This window comes from Schistocerca gregaria, chromosome 6 (assembly GCF_023897955.1).
Source record: "Schistocerca gregaria isolate iqSchGreg1 chromosome 6, iqSchGreg1.2, whole genome shotgun sequence".
NCBI classification, from domain to species: Eukaryota; Metazoa; Arthropoda; class Insecta; order Orthoptera; family Acrididae; genus Schistocerca; species Schistocerca gregaria.
In genome coordinates this window covers 275,589,461-275,615,620 of record NC_064925.1, presented here as the reverse complement: position 1 = coordinate 275,615,620, position 26,160 = coordinate 275,589,461, and the positions used below count along the sequence as shown (strand labels likewise).

The following is a 26,160-nucleotide window of genomic DNA, read 5'->3' as shown; positions in this document are numbered from 1 at the left end:
AGTCTAAGGACTATGAGCAAGGCAAGCAAATACTCAGTAACAATTTAGAGATCACAATCCTCAGAAAACTGAGGAATACTGTTTCTATCTGAGCAGTTGCACTAAAGTATACAACTAAATGTATTCTTTTGTGGCAGAAAGGTAAAACACAATCATTTACAAAAAACATCTTGTAGTATACCTAGATTGCTCCCTCATCTTTAAGAAGCATCTCGAAACTACTCAACAAAAAATGGAAACCAGAAATAGCTTAAGTTGAGAAATTGCTGGAACAAGGTGGGGAACACACACAAAGGCACTACACGTAACAGTACAAGCACTGGTGTATTCTGTAGTTGATTACTGCTCTCCTAAATGGAATGGAAGTAGTCGTGTTAAGAAGGTAAACATACATACACAATACAATGAGGCTAATCTATGAAACATTCACACACAAATCTTCGACAACTATGTGTTCTCACAAATCCCCCCCTTCCCCCCCCCCCCCCCCCCCAAAAATGATGAAATTAAAGAACAAGAGGCATCTTTTCAAACAGCAACTACAGTACCTACCTACACAGAGCCACCCAAACCATTTCCAGGAATGCACCTGCCTCAGAAATAATGGAGCCACCTGACCAGTATCAGAACAGGGTATGCCAGAATGAAAGCTATGCTCTCTAAGTAAAAAATCCCCGAAATTCTTCAGCGTATCCGTACTTTCAAGAACAGACAATACAGAACATTGAAACAGTTTTTCCACCTTTCCACATAGGAAATTCCGAGGGACATGGTACAATCTGCTTGCAGCAACAACTGAAGCAGTGGAATGACTGAACTCACTGAATAAAGACAATGGGATCCGAATTCATAATCTTTGTTTTGATGAAGCTCAAAGCAATAAAATAACTGTATATCTGGTAACAAATTTTTCCCTGCTCAAGATGCACAATTAGGCTAACTAACATAGTGCCTTACAGTGCAGATACTTCTCAGTGGAAATCAGTCAGGACAGTTAGTGACTCCAGAACAAATATTTTTAAGAACAGTTAATAAAAGATGATCTGATATAAAATTTATGATGATCCAAATGCTGACATAAAAATTAAACTATTTCATGATAATTTCACGCCATTGTTTGAAAATAGCTTTTGACCTAAGCTAATCAGAAAGCACATTAGAGCCGTGTAAGAAAACTGTGGATCACTTAGGGATTAAAGTATCTTGTAAAAGGAATAGGGGTGGCAACAACAAGTACAGATCCTGCAGTAGTTGTACACTAAAAAACCACTCAAAATTACTAAGAAAAATTATTTAAATAATCAAGACACATGCATACTATGTCAGAAACAGACTCATGGTTCTATGGAATGTAGTGAAGTGGGAGACAGTCCAAAGAACAGGATAAAATCACTGTTGAATGAAATGGAAGGGCTATAAATGATCTGGTGTAGGTGACAGGTTTAATAACCATTTCTTAAATGCCGTAGAAAATATGGGGATAAGCAGTTCAAGAGAAGAATCACAGCAATATACTGAAAAGGCAACTCTCACAAAATTCAGTCTCCTTCTGATTTGATTTCACAGCTTCACAGCTTGAATTTCAGAAGAGTTGCTCAACTGAGAATGCCATTTAAGTGTTCACCTCCCCAAATGTTACAAACATTAAATAACAAAATAGTACCGGTCATCCACAAAAGAACTAGTTCTGTCTGTTGGATATTACATGTAAGATCAATTGCACATATGAGGAACAAAAGCAGATCTACAACTGAGTCTTGGGAAAGCCCGTAAACTCTTTGCCTTTAAATATGTCTGCTTGTGTCTGTGTATGTGCGGATGGATATGTGTGTGTGTGTGCGAGTGTACACCTGTCCTTTTTTTCCCCTAAGGGAAGTCTTTCCACTCCCGGGATTGGAATGACTCCTTACGCTCTCCCTTAAAACCCACATCCTTTCATTTTTCCCTCTCCTTCCCTCTTTCCTGACGAAGCAACTGCCAGTTGCGAAAGCTCGTAATTCTGTGTGTGTGTTTGTGTGTTTTGTTCATGTGCCTGTCTGCCGGCGCTTTCCCGCTCGGTAAGTCTTGGAATCTTTGTTTATAATATATTTTTCCTCAGTGTTGTTAAAGATGGATGTCAAGTTCAGATTTGGGGCAAGAAATCATTCATATCTTTCTCACATAAACCTACCAAGCATTTGCCATGGTCAATTTAGGGAAACCATGGACACCTAAATCAAGATGGCCAGAGAGGTATTTCCTCCACTGTCCCAAATGTGAACCCAGTTTCGCCACTCTGCCACCTCGCTTGGTAGGATTATGAGAATAAGGTAGGGCATGTGGTGACACATATAAACATTTTTCCCATGCTCACTAAGAACTGTAAAAAATAAAACTGACCATTGCAAGTATAAAAAAATGAAGACAATAAATGTGTAATCATTTCTATAGATACAAATTTCATTTTATAATGAATTTGGTATGCTTCCTACATTTTTAGAAAAATGGATTAAAATTTTGTGTCATTTTACAGAACAGATAGTGTTGTAATTAACTGCTTGATTGTAACTGGGCATATAAATCCTATTTATGAATAAATGTGCTAAAAATTGTTGTACTGAGTTTCTGAATATACTTCTACTGTTCATGTAAGAGCAATATACAACCCTAATTTCATTCATGTGCTTTTTGTTGTAGTAAGTTGCACAGTGGCCAACAACTGCTCCCCATTTGGTGTCTGTGCCTATGATGAACTGACAGCTGGGTATCACTGCCAGTGCTTGCCGGGCTATGTAGGAGACGGCTACAGTTGTGTTGATTCAACCCTCCTGCCTCAGCAGCCACCATCCACCCTTGCACCTTCAGGCCCACTTCCTGGCCAGTCAGAGGAAGAAACAGCACCTGCTCCAACCTGTACACTTGGGGTCTGTCTGTGTCCACCGAGCTACGATCTTCGGAATGGTGCTTGCTTACCTAAAACTGAACAGTGTAAGTTTGTAGTAGTACAATGAATATTTTGTAAACTGATGTGAAGATCAGTTGTGAGTTATGAGATTACATTATTCCAGCCCATAACTGTGCACTTTTCTCAAAGAGATACTGCTGAATGCAGTATTAGGGACCAAAAGATCTACACAAAATTTTTGAAGACTGTCTATTGTTGAATCACTTTCCTCTGAACTATGCAGCTTGCATTTTAATATGCAAGGACACAACAATGTGTGACATCTACACAATAGCCTCAAAAACAAAGGTCTATCGTCAGTTCCAGGAAACTAACAGCAAAACATTGTTGTACTTATACTGTTTGCCATTTGTTTGTATTGTAAGGTACATTCTGACTGAAGCATGGAATATGATGATAAAATGTGTTTTTTGTTCAATCTAAGTGCTCTGTCACAGCTGGGTATGGGACCATAATGAAACATTTAGCACTACATGGATATGTAAAGTCTGTAAATCTGAGTATTCAGACAAAATCTAACAATTCAAAATCCAGGATGGAATAATAACAATATTATGAAAAGAATAGACTGCTACTAATCACATAGAGGAGATATTGAGTCACAGATAGTCATTACAAAAAGATTGCTGTACATTTGAGCTTTCATCCAAAAGGCCTTCTAAAGTAGAAACCATACACACATGCACACAAGTACAACTCACACATGCGTGACCACTGTCTCTGGCCACTGAGGCCAGGCTGCATACAGCAACTGTGCCTGATGGGAGAAGCCATCTGTGGGTGGTGTGGGGAAGGATGAGGTTGGGGCAGGGAAGGGGAAGGACAGCAGGGTGGTGGTGTGGGAAAGGTGCAGTGCTGTTTGTAGGAGTATGCAGGGATGTGGTGGACAGAGGGTAGGGCTGCTAAGTGCAGTTTGGAAGTTTGAGGTGGAGGGGATGGGGGAGGAGCAGAAAATGAGAGAAGTAGAGGAGAGGGACAAATTGGGTTGCATTGTACACTGCAGTAGTGGAAGCAGGGACAGGGATAAGTAGGTGAAGGAAGGGACTAATAAAGTCTGAGGCCAGGGGTTACAGGAATGTAGATGTATTCCAGAGAGAGTTCTCAAATGCGCAGTTCAGAAACGCTGGTGTTGGTATGAAAAATCCAGATGGCACAGCCTTGGAAGCAGTCATTGAAGTGAAGCACATTGTATTGGGCAGCATGTTCAGCAGCTAGGTGGTCCAGCTATTTCTTAGCCACAGTTTGTTGGTGGTCATTCAAGCAGACAGATAGCTTGTTGGTTGTTGTGTGTAAGTAGAAAGTAGCACAGTGGTTACAGCTGAGTTTGTAGATCACATGTTGCTTTTTGCAGGTGGCCCTGCTGTTGATGGGAGAGGTGATGCCTGTGACTGGACTGGAGTAGATAATGGTGGGAGAATATGTGAGACATGTCTTACATCTAAGTCTACTGCTGGGATATGAGCCATGGGGCAAGGGGTTGGGAGCAGAGCTGGAGTAGAGATGGACAATGATATTGTATAAGATTGGGGGGTTGCAGAAAACCACTGTGGGCTGAGTGGGAAGTGTTGTGTATTGGATATTCCTCATTTCCGGGCATGAAAAGAGATAGTTGAAACCCTGGTAGAGAATGTGATTCAGTTGCTTCAGTCTTGGGTGGTACTGAGTCATGAGCAGAGTGCTTCTTTGTTGTCATACATTGGGAGTGTAGGAGTTGGTCGTTGACTGAAGAGACAAGGCATGGGGACCTGTGAAAGCTGTCATATGATCTACGAACTCAGCTCAATCACTGTGCTGCTTCCTACATGGGTATGGCAACCAACAAGCTGTCTGACCATATGAACAGCCACTGACAAACTGTGGTCAAGAGACAACTCAACCATCCAATTGCGGAACATGCTGCCCAACACAATGTGCTTCACTTCAATTACTGCTGCACAGCCTGCACCATGTGGCTCCTTCCTGCCAATGCCGGCTTTTATGAACCTGCAGGTAGGAACTCTCCCTGCAATATATCCAAGGTCCCCTTAAGGCCTCAGCCTTCCCTAGTCCCTGTTCTACAGTCATCTACCCTTCCCACTCCAGCACTACACAGTCTTTTTCTACTTCTCTACTCACCTCCCCCCCCCCCCCCTCCTCCAACTCCCCCCTCCGCCCCCTCCTCAAACCTCCTCCTGACTGCATGTAGCATCCCTACCTTGTCCCCACCATGTCACTGCATCCTTTCACAAGCAGCACTATACCTTCCTCCTCCCTGCCCTAGCCTCCTGCTTAGCCCACCACCCACAGATTGCTTCTCCCATCAGGAGCAATTGCTGCACACTGTCTGACCTCAGCAGCCAGAGATAGTGGTCATGTGTTTGTGAGTTGTGCCTGTGTAAATGTGTGTATGTTTTCTACTTCAGAAGAATGTTTTTTAGCAATTGTCTTGTTGTGCCTGTCTGCGATGGAGTATTGAGACACTATGATTTGGAAGTGATTTAGGAAAGGGGGGATTGGTTATGATTCCCAATGAATGGATATTCTAGCACTACTGAACCACATGCTACATTTTTTATTCTAACAACCACAGAGACAGCAAAATTATGAGGCTACCCTAATGCCTTCCATTTCTGTGTAATGGGCCCAGAATCATGATGGTGCTTATAGGTATACAGCCCATTTTACAAAAGAGAATCCTTGATTGTGTGCAGATTCCTTGTCCTACAATATCTCCAGATTTATTACCATTTGGAGTGTGCTGGAACCGTGTGGCAATCCACACAAGGAAACATAACACTCAACAGACAGTTTTTTATTGACACTGAACACAGCATCACAATAACTGTACAAATCACAATTCCAAAGAGCTTTACCATGAGAGAAGTCCAATAATAAGCAGAGCAAATTATCTTCATAGAGTACAATTACATAGGCAGTATCAAAGTGTGTGAGTGGTGGCTGGATAATAGGAGGGACTGCTTAAATGCCAGCAGATGGTACATTGGCTGGTCGCTAAAGCCGGGTTCAAACAGGCAACAAAAGTATCGCCACTGCTAATGGCGAACTGCGGTTGCTTTGTAGTTGCATGTGTGTACTCCTAGTTTTCGGTGGTGCCATTTAAGAAGCACAACTTTTGACACGCCACAAAAAGTTGAACTTGGTTCTACTTTGTTGCGCCATTTTGCCTTCTCCACAATCGAATAACGTCATTTGATTGCTACCTTGTGGCTGGATTCAAACCTTTCTAGTGCATATTCATTCGCAGATAGTGCTATTGTTTGTGCGTTTGCTATTAATATGTCAAAAAAGTGGTCAACAGCAACTATTATGAGATTCTTGGTGGTGTATCAAGAACGAGAATGCCTTTGGAACCACAAAAGCGAATCATACAAAGACAGAAATTCGAGAGATGCTGCATTAATTGAAATAGTAAACAATATGCGTGAATATGTACCTGGAATTGATGTAGTTACAACAAAATTAAAAATTCGAAGCATTCGAAATTCTTACATGAGTGAACATAAAAAAGTACTGAAATCACTTAAGAGTGGTGCGTCTACAGACAGTATTTATAAACCCAGCCTTGCTTGGTTTGAAGCTGCAGACCGGTTCTAAAAACATTTGGTCAAAAAAAGAGAGACGAGAAACACTTTGGTAAGCAATATTTTACATTTATTATGTTTCCAAAACATCTTATTTAGTAATATGTACAGCCGTTTAATCAGCTGAGACAGGTGACGCCATTTTGCAAACTGTGCAATTATGAAGAATTTGTGGCATCCTGTCTGAACGGTAGCTCACAGTGCCACTTCAGAATGACTTGACTTGTGGCGATACTTTCGTTGCGTGTGTGAACCCAGCTTTAGACGCTACTTCCACCAACACCAGTGGAGGACCCTGGTGATACCACTCTCTTAGATGATGGATGGCATGCTCTGGTGTGCTGGCCCCATACAGACCTGGCAACTGTGTTGCTTGGTGCTCAGTGGCTACTACCAGGGTACTGGGATAGCCCACAGAAGGATGCAGTACACTGTCATAGTTCTTCCTGCATGCAAAGGTGACAGAAAAGCAGTGCCTAAGCCATAGATTCAGCAGGGAATAAAGGGTGACTTTCAGTATGGTGGTATTGTTGATGGGCATTGGTTTGAGCTCTGACAGGCCTGATGGTAACGATGGTGCTACTGATGCAGTGTCTTTGTTGTGACTGTAGACTCAGTGGTGTCCCAGGATCCAACCCCTGGAGTTGGCATTGGCAAGCATAGATCTCTGTTGGCTGGAACAGCTGTGTGCAGGCAATAGTGCCCCACATGGGAGCTGCCCCAGCTTGTGGTGCAGGGAAGTCAGCCACGGTGGTGACTCACTCTGCTGTGGTTGCAAGCAGTGTCTCAATGTCCTGGTCCTCTGCAGGGGTCACAGTAACATCTGCTTGTGACTTGACTGTAAGTAATGTTTAGAGTGGCCACCAGTGGTTCTGGTGGTGGGTCATCTGTAAGAAACACGGGACATATGAGATCTTAAGTATGCTGCTTCAGAAATGGAGAGAAGCAAAGATAGATAGTGTAGGCATCAGATGGCAGGCTGGAGGGTTCAGCAACAAATGATGATCAATGGTGTGATGGTACTGGGCTGCCCGATCATTGGTGGCGATGCCCTCATTCCAGCAAAGGTGTAATTGGTTCTAGTGGTGAGCCATCTGCCAGTTAAATGACTGAAGCTCATGTACAATGGCAAGCACCCAGTGGTCTTGTTTACCATAGACACAAGCCGAAACCTGGTCTACTTTCGTGAACACTGATGATGGGCATGCTTTCAGCATGTGAGGTGCTGGCACCAGATTTAGGAGGGTACAAGGCTGGTGGCCATGAAAAAGTTCTACTGGACTTTGTTCCATGTAAGGTGTCAGTCCATAAGAGCATAATAACAATGTAAATGCATCATCTGTGGGAGTATCTTTCACATATTCCTTTATTTGTTGCTTGAATGTGCAGACAAGTTACTCCAGTTCTCCATTAGATGGTGGATGGAAGAGGAGGATGTGAGGTGACAGATATCATCTTGGTTGCACATAGTCTCAATGGTTTCTGCCACAAACTGAGGGCCATTGTCCATGGTGATATTCATTGGAGGGCCTTTGATGGTGAAGATTTTGGACAGTGCATGTATGGTTCTTTGGCTGTAGTGGAGTATAAATATACAGTGTATGGATAGTATGAACAGGTGTCTGGGTCCTATTAACTCTAGATTGTCATGGAACAGCTTGTTGTTCAGCACAGTTTTTCACAGGTACACACTAAATGCTCTATGTGCTTGTCAATGCTTGGCTAGCAGACTTGATGGTGGGCTAGTAGTGTAGTGTGTGATGATGCTGATGGCCATGATGAAGCAACTCAGGGAACATCTATGCAGAGTGGCATGAATATAACCACTCTTGGTGTGTCATGTTCTGTTGTGAGGAAAATAATGCCATCCTCCAAAATCAAGCAGTGCCTTAACAGAATGTAGTGATACACAGAATCTGTTTTCACAGAGGATATTCAGGCCCCCTGTGTAACTTGTGGCAGCACACACACTACAGGACTACATCAGTACATATGACATTAGCAATCAAGTAGCTGGTGCTAGGAAAGGTGTTTATTGTTGATTTGGCTGCATTTTTCAAACATAAACAATATTTCTTCAGTTTTGATCTGCAACCAAAGGTAAGCGAGATAATGCACAGGAATTTGCTTGTTTAGCTACAGAGTGGAAATGACTTTCATTTGACTCAAAAAGTGTGACCAACATTGAATATGCTGTTCTGTCTTATTAGGTAGCTGAGAAGAAGGCCCAAAAAATAGAATCAGCTGTTTATGGTCTGATACTGGTTGGTACTTGTCTCCATATAGGGTTACATGGAATATCTTAACTCTTTATAATATTGTCAGAGCCTCTTTTTCAATCTGTGAATAATTTTAACGGGCTGGTTCAATGTATTAGTTGCAAAATCTGTTGGGTGAGCACCCAGCATCACAATGTGACAATACTGATTCTATTCCATATTGACAGGCATCAGTGACAAGCAGATGTTGCTTGCCTGGTTAGAAAGTAGCCAAGGACCAGGTGGCATGCAGCTTGTTTTAAGTGTGCAGAACACCTTTCTGCATTCATTTGATTGAATGAAACAAAACCCTTAGTGATGTAGTGCATTACAAAATTTGGGCTGCTTGAATCTACCACAGAAATTGCTTTTGTCATAAAGAACTGAAATTCTTTTATGGTAATTGGTTGTTGAAGTGCTTTGATTGCAAAAACATGTAGAGTAGTTGGATTAAGTCCCTATTTTCATATTATGTGGCTGATGTACTCAATATACAGTTAAATTTCTTTTTAAATTTTGTGCATTATATTTCAGACCAGTCTCTAGCAGGACATGAAAAAGAATTAATAGATTTTTGTAAGTGTTCCCGTCTCATGGGTTCTGTGAGAACAGTGTTGTCTCAATAATGCAGGAAGGAACCTGCTCCTTTAGTTGCTCCAAGTATATTTGAAACATTTCTTGTGGGGGATCTGCCTATATCAACAGCTAATTACTTGTATCAAAAAAGTCAGAAAGGTATGTTAAGTACCATGATTTGTTGGCATGGTCCAGCCTGCGGGAGCTGGAGGTATGTGTCAGAGAGATCTATTTTAGAGATGTACTGGCCATCCTTGAGTTTTGCCAGTAAATCCTCAGCCTGTGGAATAGGGTATGTATCTATGATTGTCTGTGCCCTACAACAGACTTGAAAAATTCAGAGAGGTGCAGTTCAGCAGATTTTTTTAATTATTGTTATTATTATTATCATGAGACTGTTTGTGATTGATTCCATTACTTCTGAAGCTATGGATGTGTTTAATTCCTGTTTTACTTGCTCTCACAGAGCCATGGACATGTGTCTAGAATGCAAAAAATGAGAACTTGCTGATGGCCTAAGAGAAATGTCCTTCAAAATTATTTGCTTTTCCTAGACTGGTGCAAAATATCTCAGGAAACCCACTACAGATCTGTTCTAATTCTTGGAAAGAGACCTCTTCTGACACAGGATGAACTGAAGTGTTAATGACAAATCCAGACACCAAGAAAGATTTTGTGTGATTTACCGACTATTGACATTTTTGTATGAGACTTACATTGTAAGTTCACAGTGGATGGGAATACTTTGTTTGCCATATTGTAAGTTCACAGTGGATGGGAATACTTTGCTTGTCATAAATAATTAACCATCACTTACTGGGTGCTCAGTGCTGGGGTACCTATCTGACGTAAGTTTTAATATCAATCAGAGATGCACAATGTATCAATTGACCTCCAATGCTCAAAGAAATAAGCTATTAGTTTACACCCACTAATTCAGAATCAGTGGCTGTACAGATGACATTAATGTCTTTGCTGAGTCATTTCACCAATTTAAGAGCTATGTCTGGCAAGACAAACACTTGCAACGTGACCTCATTTACATTTATTGCAGGTGCCCCATTGTGAGGGCAATTTATTCTGGAAAGCTGCAAAAATTTTCTGGGTAAGAGGGAAGTGACCGGTATCTGTTATCTAGCCCTTGCATACTCTATGAGAGAGGTTTTTGAAATAGTTTGCGGCTTGCTGGAAATAAATGCTATGTCCTGGTTGTTGTTGTTGTTGTTGTTGTCGTCTTCAGTCCTGAGACTGGTTTGATGCAGCTCTTCATGCTACTCTATCCTGTGCAAGCTTCTTCAGCTCACAGTACTTACTGCAACCTACATCCTTCTGAATATGCTTAGTGTATTCATCTCTTGGTCTCCCTCTACGATTTTTACCCTCCATGCTGCCCTCCAATGCTAAATTTGTGATCCCTTGATGCCTCAGAACATGTCTTACCAACCGGTGCCTTCTTCTTGTCAAGTTGTGCCACAAACACCTCTTCTCCCCTATCCTATTCAATACCTCCTCATTAGTTATGTGATCTACCCATCTAATCTTCAGCATTCTTCTGTAGCACCACATTTCGAAAGCTTCTATTCTCTTCTTGTCCAAACTATTTATCGTCCATGTTTCACTTTCATACATGGCTACGCTCCATACAAATACATTCAGAAACGACTTCCTGACACTTAAATCTATATTCAGTGTTAACAAATTTCTCTTCTTCAGAAACGCTTTCCTTGCCATTGCCAGTCTACATTTTATATACTCTCTACTTCGACCATCAACAGTTATTTTGCTCCCCAAATAGCAAAACTCCTTTACTACTTTAAGTGCCTCATTTCCTAATCAAATTCCCTCAGCATCACCTGACTTAATTCGACTACATTCCATTATCCTCATTTTGCTTTTGTTGATGTTCATCTTATATCCTCCTTTCAAGACACTGTCCATTCCATTCAACTGATCTTCCAAGTCCTTTGCTGTCTCTGACAGAATTACAATGTCATCGGCGAACCTCAATGTTTTTATTTCTTCTCCATGGATTTTAATACCTATTCCAAATTTTCTTTTGTTTTCTTTACTGCTTGCTCAATATACAGATTGAATAACATCGGGGAGAGGTTACAAACCTGTCTCACTCCCATCCCAACCGCTGCTTCCCTTTCATGCCCCTCAACTCTTATAACTGCCATCTGGTTTCTGTACAAATTGTAAACATTCTTTCGCTCCCTGTATTTTACCCCTGCACCTTTAGAATTTGAAAGAGAGTATTCCAGTCAACATTGTCAAAAGCTTTCTCTAAGTCTACAAATGCTAGAAATGTAGGTTTGCCTTTCCTTAATCTATTATTTAAGATAAGTCGTATGGTAAGTATTGTCTCATATGTTCCAATATTTCTGTGGAATCCAAACTGATCTTCACCGAGGTCGGCTTCTACCAGTTTTTCCATTCGTCTGTAAAGAATTCGCATTAGTATTTTGTAGCTGTGACTTATTAAACTGATAGTTTGGTAATTTCACATCTGTCAACACCTGCTTTCTTTGGGATTGGAATTATTATATTCTTCTTGAAGTCTGAGGGTATTTCGCCTGTTTCATACGTCTTGCTCACCAGATGGTAGAGTTTTGTCAGGACTGGCTCCCCCAAGGCCGTCAGTAGTTCCAATGGAATGTTGTCTACTCCGGGGGCCTTGTTTTGACTCAGGTCTTTCAGTGCTCTGTCAAACTCTTCACGCAGTATTGTATCTCCCATTTCATCTTCATCTACATCCTCTTCCATTTCCATAATATTGTCCTCAAGTACATCGCCCTTCTATAGACCCTCTACATACTCCTTCCACCTTTCTGCTTAGAACTGGTTTTCCATCAACGCTCTTGATTTTCATACAAGTGGCTCTCTTTTTTCCAAAGGTCTCTTTAATTTTTTTGTAGGCAGTATCTATCTTACCCCTAGTGAGATAAGCCTCTACATCTTTACATTTGTCCTCCAGCCATCCCTGCTTAGCCATTTTGCACTTCCTGTCGATCTCATTTTTGAGACGTTGTTTTCCTTTTTGCCTGCTTCATTTACTGCATTTTTATATTTTCTCCTTTCATCAATTAAATTCAATATTTCTTCTGTTACCGAAGGATTTCTACTAGCCCTCGTCTTTTTACCTACTTGATCCTCTGCTGCCTTCACTACTTCATCCCTCAGAGCTACCCATTCTTCTTCTACTGTTCTTCTTTCCCCCATTCCTGTCAATTGTTGCCTTATGCTCTCCCTGAAACTCTGCACAACCTCTGGTTCTTTCAGTTTATCCAGGTTCCATCTCCTTAAATTCCCACCTTTTTTTTCAGTTTCTTCAGTTTTAATCTACAGTTCATAACCAATAGATTGTGGTCAGAGTCCACATCCGCCCCTGGAAATGTCTTACAATTGAAAGTCTGGTTCCTAAATCTCTGTCTTACCATTATATAATATGTCTGATACCTTCTAGTATCTCCAGGATTCTTCCATGTATACAACCTTCTTTTCTGATTCTTGAACCAAGTGTTAGCTATGATTAAGTTATGCTCTGTGCAAAATTCTATCAGACGGCTTCCTCTTTCATTTCTCTCCCCCAATCCATATTCACCCACTATGTTTCCTTCTCTCCCTTTTCCTACTGTCGAATTCCGGTCACCCATGACTATTGAATTTTCATCTCCCTTCACTACCTGAATAATTTCTTTTATCTAATCGTACATTTCATCAATTTCTTCATAATCTGCAGATCTAGTTGGCATATAAACTTGTACTACTGTAGTAGGCATGGGCTTCATGTCTATCTTGGCCATAATAATGGGTTCACTATGCTGTTGGTAGTAGCTTACCTGCATTCCTATTTTCATATTCATTATTAAACCTACTCGTGCATTACCCCTATTTGATTTTGTATTTATAACCCTGTATTCACCTGACCAAAAGTCTTGTTCCTCCTGCCACCGAACTTTACTAATTCCCACTATATCTAACTTCAACCTATCCATTTCATTTTTTAAATTTTCTAACCTACCTGCCCAATTAAGGGATCTGACATTACACACTCCGATCCGTAGAATGCCAGTTTTCTTTCTCCTGGTAACGACATCCTCTTGTGTAGTCCCCGCCTGGAGATCCGAATGGGGGCTATTTTACCTCCGGAACATTTTACCCAAGAGGATACGATCATCATTTAACCATACAGTAAAGCTGCATGCCCTCGGGAAAAATTACAGCTGTAGGTTCCCGTTGCTTTCAGCCGTTCGCAGTACCAGCACAGCAAGGCCGTTTTGATAAGTTAGGCTGGTTGTTAGGCTATCTTAATAAGTGACTAACTTTCCCAATTTTCGCACTCTGCTTACGTTGCCACTACTTCAGCCCAACTTTTGGGTTGCTAGTCTGTTGCCCAGGGAGTTTAAAAAGAAAGTGCAATCTGTAAGACCTCCGAAGTAGCATCATCAAATTGGAGGACTTTCTGACAGACTTCTTTGACAGCAGCTGACTGAAAAATGACGTCCCTAACCATTGAACTGGCATAGGATTCTTTACACAAAGCTGACACAGACACACACTTGCAACATAGCCCCTGAAGTTCTGCTAATGCAGCACAGTATGACTGATTATATTGCTCCTGGCAATGGTAAAATTCTACCCTCACAGCAATGACATGAGCATCTCAGTGGTAATGTTTGGTGAACAAGTCACACATCTCCCAGAAAGATAGTTTGGCAGGCTCAATAAGGGGCATCTGTTTACTCAACAACCAATAAGTCTATAGCTTAATCCAAGAAAGAAAGAAAGTAATTATGAAAGAGACCTCAAAAATGCAGTTCGGTTCCTCATTAATATTCATTTTTTTGGTGAATTTCTGTATTGTGTCTTGCTATGGTGCATTTCTCGATTATCCCATCATCTGATGACATGCTAAATATACAAAATTTCTTTTTGAATATGGTAGATACATGTCATGACAAGAACCAGTAAAGAAAATCACATGAAGTCAGTGAATATTTTTGAGGAACCTTATGGCTCTTTTAAAGTCTGTTTCATAATTACTTTGATAATGGTTGAATTCCTCTTCAAGGATTTTCAGTCCAGTTTAGGTCCAAGGAAACAAGGTTGTAATAGTTTTTTATCAGTTACCTGGATAGTGGATAAAGACGGCGTAATGTTTTTTCGTAAGTTTCTCCTCTGCAGCTGTTACATCAAATGGATGGAATGGGGTGGGTATCCATATTTGTGGTTGTTTTGATGTTTTGCTGGCTCTGCAGCATTGGACCCATCATAGCAGAGTCTAAGTTTATCTTAGCACAGTTCAAGTTTATTGTAGAACAGTCTGTGCGTATCAAAACACAGTCTATATGTAGTGTGCAACCTGTCTTGTTGCCACTTGTGCATCAACCTACACAAAGAAACACTAACTCAGATTAGACAGTTTTTTAGTGACACTGAACATGATGTTACAGTAAACATACAAATCACAAGACCAACCAGCTGTACCATGAGAGAATCCTAATAACAAGCAGGGTAACACACATTTGCAGAGAACACTTACATATGCATATCAAAGAAGGCAAGTGACGCCTGGATGGAAGGAGAACTGGCTAGTATGTCGACTGTTTGGTACAGCGCTGACCAAGGCAGTGCTAAATTTGTGATGATGCAGGTGTGTTACCACAAAACTTGCTTTGCTGTCAACCCCAAAGTCAAACTTTGGATATTCTGGTTTGTTGTCACAGGAAGTGTGATTGACTGTGCTGTAAGAAATCATTTAAAATCAGTATAAAGGAATCCCTTGTGACAGAGCTGCCAAATATCACTGTGGGATCTTAACTCGTATGAACTTGGCGCTCTATTTTTAAGTTATTCAGTTTTCGTGGTTGTTTCATGCCAACAACAACTTCATGTTGCTAGAAATGACACATGATGTACAATACTGATTAACTGCGCTTTCCTGTGAAAAGTGCTGAATTTCTCATAAACAGAATCAGAGTACTTTCTGTGGAACCTGTAACTGTGCTCAAGTCATAAGTTTGTAGATCCTTAATTTGATGATCCAAGCTACAAGGACATGTGAAAAATGCTATGTTTCACAAAGCAGTTCTTCGTTACTGACATCATATGTCATTGGATATGTTTTTTAATTGCCTAAATATCTTATTTTCAGATTATGGTTTACAATGCTGTGGGACAAAAGTCACAAACATAAATTATTAGAATTTTATAATTGTTATTAATTGTGTTGTTGCTTATATTAGATTTAGATTTAGATTTTCATCTTATTTTAATTTATCTACATAGCATCATAAATAGGATGTAATTGATCAGCTTCTATTCAGGTTTCGTCATGAGCTGTTATATCTGATGACTGTAAGAATAGTTTGAATCCCCTGAATTTTTTCATGATAGGAAGAACATTGTGTCATTGCAGTACTGTCTTCATAATCGATGTGCATGACTTGATCTCTGAGATGATTAACAATATTTTGTTACTGTTGACACATAATCTTTCCACAGAAACATTCTAAGAATTGCTTAATATAATGAAAGACTATCAGTTAACAGCATTTCAAATGTCCATGATGGAATAACAACAATATGAAAAGAGTAGGTTGCTACTTATCACATAAAGTAGGGATAGGCACAATGAAAAGAATACTACAAATACAGAATTTTCAGACAAAGTCCTTCCTCACAAGGAAAACTCACAAATCCACACAACAACTCATAAAATCATGGGTAATATATCTGGCCAGTGGTGGTAGTCAAGTGTGCATGAGTCATTGTGTGAATGTGTGAGAGTTCTACTTTTGAGGAATTACAGTATTCTTTCTGTAGTACCTGTCTGCAACTCAATGCCTCCTCTGTGTGATGAGCAGCCATCTATCTTTATCATATGGTAGTTATTAGCATTTGATTGGTATCTCAGTGAATATCTATAAGAAAGGGAGCTTACAGACTTAAACTCCAACCAAAGACAGATATAAAAAGTCTACCTACCTACTTACTAGTTGGTAGCAGTTGGATATAAAAAATGCTCACAGTGTCACTATTTCTCAGGGTCTAGAGTACTTTGTCTAGTACAAGATGAAGGTCTTTGTATGTGTGTGTGGAAGGGGGGGAGGGGAGGGAGGAGTGGGGGGGGGGGGGGGGTGTGCGCAGTAGGACAGGTAAATGAGTGATTGAATTTTGTATTTGGTGAAATGGTATCTGCCTGGAACCAAATTTAAAAAAATGAATGAATTTATTGCCAATGACAGATGATGTTTTAAAAATAAAGAATGAATTAATTGATTGCCAATGACAGATGATGTTTTAATAACAATAAAAACACCACAAAGAAAGCATTTGGTAATCAGAGATAAGGAAAGCAGAAGTTGTCTGTAGAATCATGCATGTGGCAAAGACAGGATGAAACAGAGAAACAAAAAAGGCGATGCAAATAATAAACAGCAAGAATATAACCAAGAGAAATAAACTGCAAAATGAAAGTTGTGGAGAGAATATAAATAGGAAGAGGGGGCTCACTGAAATAACCAGGCTGAAGGGGGGTACGAGAGTAGAAAATAGACAAGCAGAAGAAAGATATTTTACATGAGGACCGTGTGCATAACTGGATGGAAGAATACAACTCATCCACATGGTAAACCTTGCACCAAGATTCCTGTTAGTCTCCTGTATTTTATGTTACTGACATAGTCTCACTTTGTGTGTCCTTTTATACTTGTTGATAGTCTAGTGGTCGTAAGAAAAACATAAATTGAACACCTTATCTCATACTTGACATGGATGTTCCTGTGATGAACTCACCTAAGTGTTGGTAGGAATACATCAAACAGAACAGTTTTTATAATGGAATAAGATGGAGAGAATTTATGTAATAGGTTAGTTTTACATACCTGCTGATGTCTCCATTTGTGTAATACCATGATCTGCCAAAGTCTTTATTTTTAGACACCTGCGCAAAATTACTACTATACATGCGCTCCATGTCATATAATCATTTTTCCAGAAAGGTACTTAAAGTGTAATCATCACAAGAAGATTATTTAAACAGAGTTGACACTAGTGCTTTGTGCCTTTGTCTATGTGTGTCCAGCAGTTTCCGGAGATGACGTCGCATATCCTATGCTCACCTGTTTTGATGGCTCATGTGTCTGCCCTTTGGGATATGAAGCATCAGATGAAGGCCACTGCAAGCCTGCAGAAGGTGCAGCAGCTGGAAGGATGGGAACAAAGGGATCATCTGGATGGAAATGTATTCTAATCTTTAACTGAAATACAAAAAATAAATAAAAAATTAAAAACATATATATATTTGCATTTACACAGTGAATTGTTTCCAGACTAACTCTACTGTGTAAGGCATAAAGCTGTTGTGCTTAGCTACTGTCCATTTAAAACACTATATGATATGCAGTTATGCTATGTTATGATACTAATCATACTTATGGAAGACAAGAGTGCCTAATTACCTCTTGATAAAACTGGAATGGCTATAGAAATGTTGATAACTACACTGCACATGATGTGCCAGAGATGTAGCTTGTTGAAATAAGAGCTCTGTCCTGAGGAATTGCAGACAAGATAGGAAAGGGATCTGTGTTTGGGGCAGATGGCAAAAATTTGGTTTGGAGTGCGTCTAGAGAGATCATGAGGTTATAGTCTACTCTTATTTTCATCTTGTGCAGTGTATTTAGTAAGTGTTTGAAACTCTCAGTGGCCTTTTTTTCTCTGTTTGATGTATTCCTTAAACATATTCCATTTTCCTGTCTTTCTCTCAGGAAAAAACACACTCATTCCGGAAGGCAGAGATTCATTTGCATTTGCACTGGAACTCACGATTTTTGGTATGGCTATTCCATTTAAGGTGGATTAGGTGCTCTTATAACTAGGTTTCATTAGTTTTATTTTTTAATTATCATTTTATGCTTTAAACTACATTTATCAATTATTCTGCTGGTAGCACTTCTAGCGTGTCAATTTGGCACTAGCTGTGCTTCGTCAGTAATACTCTCATATTGTCCTTATTGAGTGAGTTTTGTGTTGTGTCAGAATTGTTTGTTTTATTACAGAATTTAAACAGAGATGAATATCAGTGAACAATTCAGATTATCTTCCACCTTGGGCTGGATGTGCATGATAGCCTTTGGTTGTTTTAAGGGTTCCATATCTCAGTTGCTAAAAGCAGAACTCTTATAGGATCACTTTGTTGTCCATCTATATGTTTGTCTGACTATCAAGATGCCCTTTTCTCAGGAACAGGTAGACCAGTCAAGTTGAAATTTATGTTACATATTAAAGACTATGGTCCAATGGTGATGTAAAAAATTTAAGGTTTTAAGTCAATGCAGTCAAAAGATATGGTCATTTATGCCACATATTTTGGTGCTGGCAAACTGACTCATCAAAACCTATAGATACATCCCTTTGGCATAGGATCATGAAATGTGGCAAAGAGCAAGGTTTTACTGTACAAATAAAGGGGAAAAAACAAAATTTGTTAAATTGTAATTTCATCACATAAAGGTATCTTTCTGCCATTGGAACTTATATTGTGTTCATCATCCGTCAAAAGCGTGACTGAAGAATATTACTGCATACAAACATAAAATGTAAGTTGTAGTAATGATTTAGCAAGTAAATAAGAAATATTTAATTAAATCTTCTATCAACACATATAAAGTAAAGTCCTCTGCCCTCTTCTTTTTGTAAGCCTGAGCTAATGTCAGGAACTGCTTTAGAGATTTTGATTTGATCTTCGAACTCCCAGGATAAATATCTTGTCAGTATTGATATCAATAACAGGCAAAAATCTTAAAGATTCTCAATTCCCAGGAGGGATGAACTAAGCTCTATCTAGGCCGAGATGCTGGAGGTGGCAGTCATGTGTGCATGAGGTGTGCTTGCTTGCGTGTATGAATGGCATAAGTTTCTATTTTACTGATGAAGGCTGTGGCCGAAAGCTCTATGTAAATGTCTTTTAATTGTCCCTGTCTGCAGCTTAATGTGTCTTCTTTACAGTAAGTAGCAATCTATCTTTTCCTACATGTTGACAGCCCTACCTACTGCCTTAAGTTTGTACAGAAACCTCAGTGCACTAGTCCTGCTTGCACTTGGCCCTTTTTTTTAAAAAAAATTTAAGTCATAGGGAGGAATCTTTGTTTACATGTTGGTAAACATGTGCTAAGGTGGTCTGTAAATTCATTTTATTTGTTTATCAAAACCAAGGTGAAGCTTATAGTAATACACATTATGTGAATTACTGAGATGCAAAGTTGTAACAATTGTGTCTGTACCAGGAAAGTGATATTGTGTCACAAGGAGATAAAAGAACACTCTAGATCACTTATTTTGATCGTAATGACTGGACTTGGCACCAGATAAGATTTTAGATCTGAATATGGCGTAATTTGGTGAAATTGGTTGCGGTAAAAATGATCTAGACTGGGGTTTATTCATAAAATTGCACCTGTTTAAGAAAACTGTCTATCAAATGAGTGATTTTGATAATATTGTGAAGTGTTCAAGGCAAAATATGAAATGAAAATATTTTTAACACAAATATTGATATCAGTTGTAAACTGTCCCATCATTATTGCACAAGATAATTGCACATCAGTATAACATTTTGTATTTGAAGACATGTTAACATTTAACTGATAAAAAAAATTCACTTAATAACACTGTAACATAATGAGACTGAATGGCTAGTCAGTGCTTACCTTTTGAGGGCAAAATTCAAAGTACTGTCAGTAGATACACTTAAAAGTAGCTCTTGGAACTATTAATTCTTTCTTCAAAGAAGAAAGAGGGATGTGTTGGGGAGCCTGCCAAGGAGGAGTAGGTAACTGAGATGTAAATAGAGAATTATTTGGATATAAACAGCAACAGTTATGATTTAGTGCCTGAAATATTTATTTTACCATAATATGATCACAAATAAAAATCCAGAATTACACAAAGAGGGAGGAAAATCAAGTGATGTAAAGTAGTGATGGGACAAATGACTGGTTTTAACAATCGTTAAGCTAGTCAATCATTTTTTTGTTCAGTTGATTACTCACTACTTATACTCATTCTGCCCGACACCTCCTCCTTCTCTGGTAATCTGCACATATGCCATGCAGAATGCAATGCACTGTATGTACCAGCTTTGTGGTTGGCCAGGAGAGCAGATGAACACAGGAGGTTGCAAGTGCCTGCTGATAACAGCTGGCTGCACCGCTCCCACCACCTACTCCAGTCCAGTCCCAAATGTTACCTATCCCATCTAAGGCAGGGCTAATTGTGAAATCAGTCATGTGATCTACAAGCTAAACTGCAACATTCTGCTGCATTCTACATGGGCGTGACAATCAACAAGCTGTCTGTCTGCCTGAATGGCCACCATCAAACTTTGACCAAAAAACAATTGGACCACCCTGTTGCTGAGAACACCACCCAACACAACATTCTACATTTCAATGACTGCTTCAAAGCTGTGCCATCTGGATCTTTCCCACCGGCACCAGCTTTTCTGAATTACACAGGTGGGAACACTCTGAGCAATATATCCTACATTCCCGTAACCCTCCTGGTCTCAACCTTCATTAGTCATTGTCCTTACCCATCTAGCCCATTCTCTGTTCCCATTCCAGTACTAACCAGCCTTATTCCACATCACTCTCAGTCTTTTTATTTCTCTCCTTTTCTGCTACCCCCTCTCTGCCCCTGCCTTCCATGTAACCTTACAACTGAACCTAGCTGCCCCCCCCCCCCCCTCTCTCTCTCTCTCTCTCTCTCTCTCTCCCTCTCTACTTCGTTCCTGCATGCTTCCACTAGCAGCACTTTACCGTCTTCCATGCCTAGCTTCTCTCTCTCCCCTCCCCACCCCAGCCTCCTCCTACCCTGTTTGCCTCTCCCATCATTTACTGCTGTTCATAGTCTGGTTTCAGCTGCCACAGACTGTGATCATTTGTGTTTGTGTGTGTGTGTGTGTGTGTGTGTGTGTGTGTGTGTGTGTGTGTGTGTGTGTGTGTCTATTTTTGGCAAGGCGTTGTGGGACAAAAGCTCATTTTGTGACAATCTTTTCGTTGTACCTATCTGAGACTCAGCATCTCTGCTATATGGTTAGTAGCAACTATCCTTTTCATAATATTGTCACATTACATTGTCCATTGTTTGAAATTCAAAAATTAGTTTTAAATGACGAAAAGAAGAATTATGTAGAATGCTTTCTTTAACTTGGGTGTAACCCATGAGATGTCTACACTTACCCCAGGGAAAGGGCTACTAACCAGAGGGATGTGTACCCCAGTTGTATGCTATTGCTTTAGTTCAACTGAGAAAGTACAACAGAATGGTTTCACTCAGAAGAATTAATGGATAGCTCAGTCAACTAAAATACGAAAGAGTAATTTCAGTTGAAAGAACCAATGCATAGTTCTGCAGACAGGAAAAGAAAGAACGAGTAATTCAGTTATTATGCAAACCTACAGCAGACTGCATCAACTGTTTTCATTCAGCTGTTCCCACAGACTGTTTTCACTCAAAAGAATGCACGAATAATTCAGCTGATATGTAAAAATATGTTTGAATAAGTTGAGTGTCTTCCAACAATGGACCGAGTCAATTGTTTTTGTTCAGTTGTTCCTATCACTAGGTAATATAGTGGTTACCACACTGGACTGGCATTTTGGAGAACTGGTTGTCAATTCTCCATACAGCCATCCAGTATATATGTTTCCCATGTTTTTCCTAAGATACTCAGGAGAAATGCTAGGGTGGTTCATTTAAAAAGATATGGCCCATTTCCTGCACCATTCTTCCCCAACCTGTGCTTCTGTTCCACTGTGTCATTGACATATTTGTATACACTAAACTTCTTTCTTTTAAAAAAGGAGGAAATGGCAGCCACTTGCCTGCATCTGAATAATGGACACATATAACAGATCACATTAACTTTCGATTGTGGGTGTCTCTCTCTCTCTCTCTCTCTCTCTATCTCTCTCTCTCTCTGTGTGTGTGTGTGTGTGTGTGCATGAGAGAGATAGAGAGATATCACTTATACTGGGAAAAGACCAAAGCTTCAAAGGGTAGTGCGATTTTCTGATCCACTGAATGTAGAGGTGTGTCACCCTTCATTCATGTACAGATAAGTGGTTCTCTTTTGTCCTCTTTGTTTGTTATAAGGTAACTTTCCAGGCAATCCAGGATCATAAGTGCCATTTATAGAAACATTATTTCACTAACAATCTGAAGATTGTTATCACAGTTGTAATATTGTTGAACACTTCTACTTTCACAGCTTAACCTTATTCCAACATAGCAACTCACCTAGTCATTTGATTATTTTATTTCTTCTCCAATTTTCTAAAGGTCCCAATAGAAAATAAAGATATTTTAAACTGTCTGAGACCATTTTACAGATAACATATTTAGTTACAGAAATATGTCACCAGCACAAAATAACTTCAAAATTTTTCTGTATTTCAATCATAATTGATATCCAAGGTGTCAATTTGCATCTCTGATACCTTATTTGGAAGTTACACTAATATTCTACTTTCCATTATAGAACCAGATCTTTCACATTGACTGTTGCAGAACTTTCTAGCATTATTTAGGTTTGACATGATAAAATAAATTTTCATCATTTTATTTTCTGTACCTAGCTGCATTTGATGTGTTTTGTTTACATTTTAGTGCCGTGTAACATTATCAACACGTGTCATCCATATGCACAGTGTGTATTCAACTCTGCCCTTGGCCAGTACCGTTGTCAGTGTAATGCTGGCTTTGAAGGAGATGGATATGACTGCATTGAGACAGGTAATAATAACAGAACAAAAACTTCAGGTGCATGTTGTACAACTGAAATGTGAAATATGAGTTATTATTCCCATTACATACAATGTAAATCCAGAAAATAACAAATAATAAATAAATGGTTTATTGTTCCATAATAACTTAACAGTCATGGACATAGTCAGTTTACAAACACAAGAACGTTAAAATAGTTTATAAGTAAACTATACACAATAACATTAGAAATCTTTCGTGACGTACAAACATTTATAAGATAACAGCTGCTTTAATTTTGTGTTGAATATGTTTCCTTTTAATAATTTGATATTATTTTTCAATATGTTAAAAAAATGTCTTCCAGCAGAAGATGGACTATGATCAGTTGCTCTTTTATTACTAAATTTTATGTGATAATCCTCTCTTTTTTTGTATTATAATTGTGGATTTCACTATTGCTTACACTATGTTCCATATTTTCTTTTACAAACAGCATAGTACTGAGAACATAAAATGAAAACACTATTAGTATGTTATACTTAATGAAATATTGCCTACAGGACTGCTGCTTACTTATATTAGATATTATCCTAACTGTTCTTCTCTGTGCTCTAAAAGCCCTATCCACAAGATCTGCTGTGCAAATTGAGAAAGAATACAATGATTTATAAAAGACTTTGTACATTATTTTTAGAAAGTTATGCATTATGGTTTAACAGTTACAAAGCAAGTGCATTTAATAAAAATATATATAACACTGCAATATTTGTTATGGATTAACAGTTTACAGATTAATGGTCTACATATGACTATTTTTCAAAGTGTCATATTGTCTTCCAAGAGTTTTTCAGTACTATAGTACCATTTCTATACTAAAATGTTGTGGAGTAATCTTTTCAGAGAGCCAAGGACCATGTTTAACATGTTCCTATCTTGTGGTCTGCCATATATTTTTAGCTGCATATACAAGGGGAGATCCAAACATAAACATAATTAAACAATGTGTTGTGCCACTAGACGATGAGCTGATTTCGGTTTTAGTAATACTATTTCCTACTTCTTCAACTGATTTAATAAAATAATCATTGCATTTTTGGTGAGAGATATTAATTGTAACATTTCTTTCATCTTTAGCAACACTATTAATTAGCTTACAAGCAGCTTTGCACTTGTTGGTGGATTTCTCAATACTTCTGAGATTGTGTGCTATTTTGGCTTCTATGATCGCTTTTTTATATTCATTCCTATATGTAAGATAGGGTAGTTGAGCCTGTTTAGTCTTCAATCTACAATAAACATTGTGCAACAACATAACCTGGTTTTTCAGAGTAGTCAGCTGTTCTGCATACCACGTATTTTGTCTTTTTGGAACTTTAGTTTTCAGGATTTGATCAGTTAGGCCTACATTGAATTTCTTTGTTGGATTGCAGTCATTAAATTGTGCCAAAAATACTTTAAAAAACCTATCAAATAGTAAATTTTCTGGCAAATCGTTACTTAAAGTATAGGGCAAGTCTCCAGAACACTGGCCAAACCAGTTTCTGTTAGCAAGGGAATAACAAAATCTGTGAATTTTTTCATCTGAGACAGGTCTGGTGATCACAGTTTTTGGATCAGGCTTAATTATACTAGTCTCATCAGGAGGGAGCCTACTTGTATAATTTAAGGTTACAGAACTATGATCAGAAAATGCAAACTCTGACACATCACATGATTTGTCTGTTGTTTTAAAATTCACAAAAATATTGTCAAGACATGCTTCTTCTCTTATGGGCCTATTATTCACACAGTGTAAGTTGGATTGTCTTAGTAGATTTTGAAGATTTAGTAGATTTTGGTAGACAGTCATGGTAGGAAATGAAATAGTGTATTAAATTATGTAAATAGTGGCATTCCAGCTAATGGAACCATGGAACTGGGAGCAAAAACAAGCATTGTCCTAGAAGACATCAGCCAAAATAAAGTAATGTTGCAAGAAACTGACTACGTCGTGTATTTAAATGGCTCAGATGATGTGACGTGTAGTGAAGCAGATGCCTGTATTATGGGTGTAAAGATGTTCTTAGATTTTAACCAATCAAGAAAGTCAACTGTTGTTTCAATACTCCAGAGACACAATTTAAGTTTATATGTTAACAGAGAAATACACAATACAAACATCCGGATCATACGGTTTTGTCTATAATATGATAAATGTGACATTATAGATATAGGTGATACTGATCAATCTTCATGTACTAAACATGAAATGCTTTTAAATTACAAAGGAAAACTTTTCTGTGTGAACAGGTTAAGAGAATAATTGAGAAAAGACTAGAAACAAATAAAAAAACAGGTTCGACAAATTGCAGTCAGTGAGCATCCTGTCACATTTTTTACATACAGAAAATTTAAGCCTTTATTTGAAAAGTCACCACAGATTTCATGTAAAAAAAAAGTTCCTAATGACTTAGAGAGAAAGCAGAACAAATTACTTACCCTCATGCAAGTCAACTTCACAGTACCAAGAATAAATTATTGGAATTCCATTACTTTTTTTTACAGAAAATAAAGTATATTTTTTCATACCCAATGAGTACATTCTGGCAGGTATAATGTGTAGAAGGGAAGAAGAAATGGGGGCATTGTACTATTTATCAGACAGTGCATAAAATTTCCTTAAGTAGATGTTAGCTTATTTATACTACTCTGAATTAAATGGAGAATTTAGTTGTTACTTTGTATGGACCTCCAAATGGTGATGTTAATTTATTTTTCAGTGATATCAAAAGAAAAAGACATGAAAAATTCAAAATAAAACTCAAAATAAATGTTGCAATAATCATCTTGAGGTTGAAGCTCTCCTGTCTGTGTTTGCTTACAAATAGATTTGTTTTTAGAGATAGATCCACTTCAAGGAAAACATAATTTCTTATTTTTCTTTTTATTCCCCAGACTAGTCCTGCTGAAGTTACAGCATCAGGAAATTTTTTTACTACTACTACACATATAATTAGAATTTTTAGAGACAGTATGTACATATTTG

The 26,160-nt window shown here is 38.7% G+C and overlaps 1 protein-coding gene across 2 annotated transcripts in view; it reads left to right on the top strand.

Moving 5' to 3' along the window:
- Positions 1 to 26,160, top strand: part of LOC126278030 (nidogen) — a 297,135-nt gene that overhangs the window by 210,661 nt on the left and 60,314 nt on the right. The window contains exons 14-16 of one of the 2 annotated variants that reach the window (XM_049977762.1): positions 2,677 to 2,967; positions 17,452 to 17,607; positions 23,037 to 23,162. In XM_049977762.1, coding sequence (XP_049833719.1) covers positions 2,677 to 2,967; positions 17,452 to 17,607; positions 23,037 to 23,162 — 573 coding nt within the window. The remainder of the gene's footprint in view (positions 1 to 2,676; positions 2,968 to 17,451; positions 17,608 to 23,036; positions 23,163 to 26,160) is intronic. The other variant, XM_049977764.1, reaches the window with a different exon arrangement.